The sequence below is a fragment of the Cicer arietinum genome, chromosome 3 (assembly GCF_000331145.2).
Source record: "Cicer arietinum cultivar CDC Frontier isolate Library 1 chromosome 3, Cicar.CDCFrontier_v2.0, whole genome shotgun sequence".
NCBI classification, from domain to species: Eukaryota; Viridiplantae; Streptophyta; class Magnoliopsida; order Fabales; family Fabaceae; genus Cicer; species Cicer arietinum.
The window spans coordinates 23,048,553-23,055,526 of record NC_021162.2 but is presented as its reverse complement, the minus strand read 5'-3'; the positions used below and the strand labels follow the sequence as shown (position 1 = coordinate 23,055,526).

Here is a 6,974-nt window from a genome sequence, read left to right as displayed (position 1 = left end):
ACCATGGCTAAAGGTTGACTCTTTTGCCATTGAAGTTTACACAGGTTTTGTGGTTCATGTTCGATTTCAGAAACTTGGTCTAAAGTCGTAACTGTTTTGTCAAAGGTATCTTTAGCTACCATTGGTGTAGAGGTAGAGCAATGTTCTATCCTATTGAGTTGTTCATGTAAGGCTTGGGTGAATTCTGATCTACCTTCCCTAAACAGTTTTTGGCTTGTTTTTTAGATTTGAAATGGTTTAAAAACTGGGTTTTTTTAGTTTTGAGTCAGTTGTCTCAATCAGAGGGATAGTGGAATTTTGTTGATGTTCCTCTATCTTAGTTAATTGTTTCGCAATTGTACTAAGATGGACATTTGTAAAATTATTTTGTTGAAGGATATTTTGAATATCCTTTTCCGAACTTTCACTTGGGATCTTGAAAGGAGCAGTTTCTACTGTTTTTTCTAGGTGTGTTATTATGATTTGTCTTAAAGGTGGGTGTTCAGACTGAATTTTTAATCCAGTTGCCAAATCCCATTATGCAGTTTTATTTCTTGTGGTTATGGGATTAACAGAACTTTGGTTTTGTTTGAAAGGGTAAGTATATATATATATATATATAATGGGTTTGTTAATGTTATAACAATCAAATTTATTTGATAGTGCTTTACAAGTTTCCGAGCTCAAAGGGGTTCTACAGTATCAAAACAAAAGTCAAATAACATCACATGAATTCCAATAAAGGTTTGAAATATATGCCTTTAAAATTTCATTAACAATCAATGCACAAATGTTTATTGACTTATATGTTTTATTTTATAGTGCCCTCGTCAAACTAACAACATAGACTGCGGATAATTCCAATCCAACATACTCTGAAAAAGATCTAACTGTAATATATTGCAAGGTTGTGAATAAGTAAATGTAATGAATATGTAAAGTTATATACTTCTGTGTTTTATTGAATATATAAATGTAAAAAATATGTTATTGTGTCAAGTTATATAGTTTTGGTTCTGTTGTGAATATGTAATGTAAAGTTATATAGTTCTGGTTCTGCATGTTGTGAATATATATGTAAAATTATAAAGTTATGTAGTTCTGTTGTTGTGAAAATGATTGTTGGATGAAAACTGATTGTAAACTGATTGCTGGATGAAAAATGATTACTAGATTAAAACTGACTGCTGGATTAAAATGATTTTGGGAAAAAATTAAAAGACAACGTTTTCTAAAAAAATGTCATATGAAACCTATTTATACAAACAAGAAAAATTCCATTTACAACGTTTTCTAATAAAAATAGAATAAGAATGCACTTATTACAACGCTTTTCTGAAAAACATAAGAATGCACCTATTATAGCACTTGATTGAAAAACATAAGAATGCACCTATTACCGTGCTTTTTAAAAAAAGCGCTGTAATAACGTGCAAAAGAATGCACATATTACAACGCCTTTTCAAAGAAGCGTTGTAAAACTAGTACAACAAGCATCGCGTTTTTAGAAGGGATTTACAGCGCTTTGTTATTTTAAAGAGCGCTGTTGTATCTTTTTAATGCGCTCGATACTGGAGCGCTTAATTTTTTAAAAAAACAGTGTAAATGACTTAAAGAAAATGCTGTAAAATACTATTGAAATTATTTAACAACTCATTATTTAATTCTTGTTAGAAAGATAAATTTCTCGTTTTGAGTTTTCTCTAATTCACACGGTCAAAGTTTTTTACTTTTCTATTGGAATTACAAGTTTTTTGTTTTATATAGGATTTTTTAAGATGTTGTAGAAGATCAAGAAGATGGTGGCCAGGAAGACAGTGATGAGGAACAAGATCAAGAATCGAGCTAAGCGAAAAATAGATTAAATTTAGAAAATCATAGGTGCATTTAGCCAAAGCATAAAATGACCAATATAAGAATTATTTATTTTTATAATTATCGTGCGTGTATTGTTAAACACACGTTAACATTATAATCGCTGTGTGACATTTTTTTTTATTGAAATCTTTAAAAAAAAAGACATTTATGCAAAGAAACTAAAACATAAAAATCTAATATTACAAACAACGTGTCACTTAAATGATCAAATAAAAAAAATTAAATGACTTAAGCGAAGAACTAGACTAAACATAAAGAACTAAAAATGTATCTTAAAATTCTTTATACCGTATGAATATGATCTATAATATGCAAGATTGTTAAAAACATCATAAATACACAAATAGTAGTATATATCTAAGGCAAATTTACCATTTGTCATCTATTAATATTTTTCTTTATCAATAACTTCCGAAAATTGTAAAGTAACGAAAAATTATTTTTAATAATTTAGTTTATACTAAATATCAATCAACTATTGAATTTTGGAACTTGCTACCTTGACAATTTTGAAGCTAGTATTATTTTTAAACTAGGATACTATTGGTAACTAGTCATTATTATAGTATATTTTTTAATTAAAGACAAATTGTGAGTTTGTGAAAAGTATCTACACTTCGGTTAAGGCTGACTATCAATCCATGCAATCAAAATATTGATACGAGGTCTCTAATTAGAGAGGATTTCAAACATTTTTATATAATATATTTTAATTTTTGAAAAACTGCATTGGTATCTTAATTTTATAATTTAAACACTATAAAATTTTATATGTATACATTATGTCTAGAATGAATACCACTCTTTATATTTACACCTTATGTCTATATTAAAATCCAATTTCCCACCACGGTGAATATGTGACAGCAGCCGGCGCCTACGAGACGCCATCATTCATCACTAAATGTTAAAATATTAAATCTATATGTTAGAGTTTTGTGATTTTAGGAGTTCAATTTTTAAATATGAACAAGACTTCCAAAAACATTGTCACGAACCTGACTACGATTATAACTGTGAGTTTCTCTTTATTATTATAAATTCCTCATATACTCTATTTTTACAGTGTATTTTAATCAAGCCACTTTTTTTTTAATATAATTTTGTATGAAACAATCTATACATATCTTTATACAATTTAATAATATTATAAACTACGATTACGGAAAAAAATTATTACGTTCAATATATTGAATAAAAAAGACATTAAAAAATATCTTATAAAATTTATAAATAAAGTAAATATAAAGACAAATTTTTTAATAAAATACTAATAATATTTATAAAATTTGTGGGAACATGGGTATGGCCTGTGGTGGTCCCCCTTCTACTTCTGTCTTTGAGCCTTTTACTTAGTTTATTTGATTGAGCAATCTTATTATCAAATATAAATTTAAATATATTTTTTTACAAACTCAAAATCTTTGACCTATATAAATTCAATTGATTTATTAATCGGGTGAGTAATTTAAATATATTCATGCTTTGACGATGTACATCATCAATCTTATTATAATTCATTCATGCAATGATTATAGTCTATGCTCTATTTTACATTTTTTTAACACATTAGTTATTACATGACCATGAGATATATGCTATGCATTTAATTTTCAATAGATTTAATTATTCATCTTCAAATTTCAAATTTTTTAATAAAAACTCAACAACATTTATCTCTAACTATAATTTATTTATTTTCAAATCATAAATTCTCAAATCTATATAAAAATCTTAAAAATTATAATCTCTCATTTTCTTTGCACCACACCTATAACTAAAATATATAGATTATTGTCATACTTATTATGAATAGTGAAGAAGCAAGTAATAATAAATCATTTGCACACATCCCAAAGAATCCTATCATTTAAAAGCTCCAATGTTTAGAGTTTAGCTGTAGCGAGTTTGATGAGATCCTTCCGAAGAATTTTACCAGATGGATTTTTAGGTATGGAAGATATAAAGGTCACTTTGCGAATTCTTTTGTATGGAGCAACCTGTAAATCACACTTGCATCAGCATTAATTAAAAGCATCCCATAAATATTATTTTTGTAGTGCTAATCAATTATTGGCAACCTTTTACAAGAAAAATTATGTAACAAATTTTTTTTTTGAAAAGGTAAGAAAAATACAATTAAAAATAAGCGAGAATATACATTTTTTTTTAATTAATTTGCTGTAATTTTATGTAAATATTATGATAATTTAACTAATAAAAAAATATAATAAATTGTTCTCGTATTTAAAAGAATAGATTTTCTATGGTACGTTAACTAATTTAACATGTACTTTGTCTTTAAATTGATAGTGAAATAAATTTATTTTAGAAAAAAATTATTTTTTATTATTTATTCATATAATTATAGAAATCAACAAATAATTTTTTAATTTATATAAAAATTATTAATTTGTTAATTTATAGAACAAATTTTCTATGATATTTTAATTTGTGAATGTACAATGGAAACTCCTTAAAGAAAATAATTTTATTTTGAATTTTAATAATTAAATTATCTCATCATTGATGTTACAATTCTAAATCATCTCATAAAAAAAACTATGCCATTGTGAAAAAAGTGTTCGAAACAAACCTGTCCTGCAACAAAATCCATAACTTGTTTTTCTGATATATTACTTCCAGCCTTCCTCACTACATATGCCATTGGAATCTGGCCCGCCTCTTTATTTGGATATCTAATATTTACATAGCACATACAAAACAGGGAAATGTCACTTTATCTGCCCACATTATGGTTTTGTTAAATTAAATCAGACAAAAAACAAAAATTTAGGTATGAAAGCCTTACGGTATAACAGCAGCATCTAGAATAGCATGATGAGTCAGCAACAGAGCCTCAAGTTCTGCTGGAGGAACCTGTAACATCAAACAAAATCAAGAGAACTTATTCCATGAGATTGACAATATTTATATTTAATCTTGTCCTGTGTGATTAATTCAATTTTTTAGTTGAATAGCAAGATTCTAACCTGATATCCCTTATATTTAATTAGCTCTTTCAAGCGATCAACCACAAATAAGTATCCATCGCTATCAATATAGCAAATATCCCCTGTTTTTAACCAACCCTCTGAAGTAAGGGTTGATTTAGTTGCCTCCTCGTTACTTAAATAACCTACCATTACAATGTCTTTCATGTTAGCTAAAATAACAACCATGATTAGCATCTATAATAGAAAATGAGCTTATACCTATTAAATAATACTATGAGCAACTAACCAATGCTTTATAGTATATTAACGGCTAACTTAAAGTATTGTACATCATAATTCCAAAAAAATGAAAGAGAAAATTTTATATTCATCCCCACAAATATAGAGAACATAAAGAGAAATGTTTAATAGAATTAGTAAAGTAATTTTAGAATTTGGATACAATAATAAAAATATAAAATTTTGGATATCTTCTTTTGCACATAATCAAAGTTCGACTATTTGTTTCATAAAATATATCAAATAGATCGATTTTTATTGACAAAATTATAATTCAAGTATTTCTTGGAAATCAAATAAGAGTAGTAGTATATTTTTTTAAAGTTATTGAAAATTTTGAAATAAAAAATAAAATAAAAGTAATATTATTTTAAAAGAAATTATTCAAAACTTGGTGTGGCCACCTAATTTTAAGGAAACTCCGCCGCTGCAAATAGAAGTACCTTTCATGATAGTGGGACCCCGGAGCCAAAGTTCACCTGTCTGATTAATAGCCAGTGGTTGAGCAGTGTCAATGTCGACAATCATAGCCTCCGTTGAAGAAGACAAAAGCCCCGCTGTGCCATACTTACGACTCTCTTCAAAACAGTTAGTGGAAGCCCCAACTCCAGAGGTTTCTGTTAGACCATAACCCTGAAGTATCGTAACATTTGGGAACTTTTCAATAAACCCTTCTATAACCTCTTTGCTTAGAGGAGCCCCGCCTGAGAACATCGAATGAAGGGAACTCAAGTCATACTTACTCTTAATCGCATCGGCGTTGTTAAGCATAGCCACCAATATGGGAGGCACGACTGGTAGAAACGATGCTCTGAATTTCTCAATCGATGAAAGCATATCATGCATCTCGAATTTCGAGATAACAACAATGGTTGAACCCAAAGCGAGAAGCCCCGTAGCGAACACTGCAAGACCGTATATATGAAACATTGGAACAGTGCATATAAACGTTTGTCCACGTTTTTCTTGTTCTTTACCGAACATTGCCATTTTGTTTTGAACCATTCCTATGAGATTCTTATGAGAAGATATCACACCTTTGCTGGCTCCCGTTGTTCCAGAAGAGTAAAGCAAAGTAGCTATATCGTCTTGGTTCACTCGTTCCCTCACTTTACTTAACTCTGGTTCTTTCTTCATCATTTTCTCCACTGTGTTTGATGAGTTATCTTCGGATTCCATGAGAATGATTGGAAGGGTAGGTGATGCTCCTGTGATTTTTGGAGCGAGGGGAGTAGTTGTGAAGGCAAGGACGGGTTTAGAATCGGCGATCTGCTTGGTGATTTCGTGTATTGTGTTGAGAGGATTGGTGGTGGTGATGATTGCGCCGAGGGACAAGACGGAGAGACACACCACCGCGAAATAGATTGAATTGGGAGAGAGGATGAGGATGACGTCACCCTTTCGGATTCCCGTGTTGGAGAGAGAGCAAGTGACGGCTTCGACGGAACGCCAGAGTTGTTGGTAGGTGATGTGTCGGCCGGTGGAGGCATCGATGAAGGCAATGCGGCCGTGATGGGAGCAGGAGGAGATGAAAGTTGTGACGTCTAAGGAGTGATTTGGAGGGAGTGAGTGGGGTTTTCTCTTGCTGTAGAAAATTGAATTGGAACTGCAAAAACCACTTCTTGGGTCGATTATTATTCTACCACTATTATTCCCACCCTGCAACTCCATATTTCGATCTTTATCTGCTTTACTAAGAACTACTATATGGCACGAGACCAATTTTGTTGAAAACCCATGAATTGTGAAAAATCAACGGACTATATTTATTGCATGTTTTGGTCTCGTGCCCAAAAGCGTTTTCCGTTATCTATACTCAACACTATTGTATCTATGAAAATGCTACTGGCTTATTTATAGTACTATCTGTATATATTGTCA

At 30.1% G+C, this 6,974-nt stretch overlaps 1 protein-coding gene across 1 annotated transcript; it reads right to left on the bottom strand.

The window, feature by feature from the left end:
- Positions 1-3,743: 3,743 nt before the first annotated feature.
- Positions 3,744-6,764, bottom strand: LOC101511530 (probable CoA ligase CCL5). The gene is made up of 5 exons (XM_004514854.3): positions 5,537-6,764; positions 4,851-4,996; positions 4,670-4,737; positions 4,454-4,556; positions 3,744-3,857 (listed from the first exon to the last, which is right to left on the bottom strand). The coding sequence occupies exons 1-5, from the start codon at positions 6,762-6,764 to the stop codon at positions 3,744-3,746; spliced, it is 1,659 nt and encodes a 552-aa protein (XP_004514911.1).
- Positions 6,765-6,974: the final 210 nt, after the last annotated feature.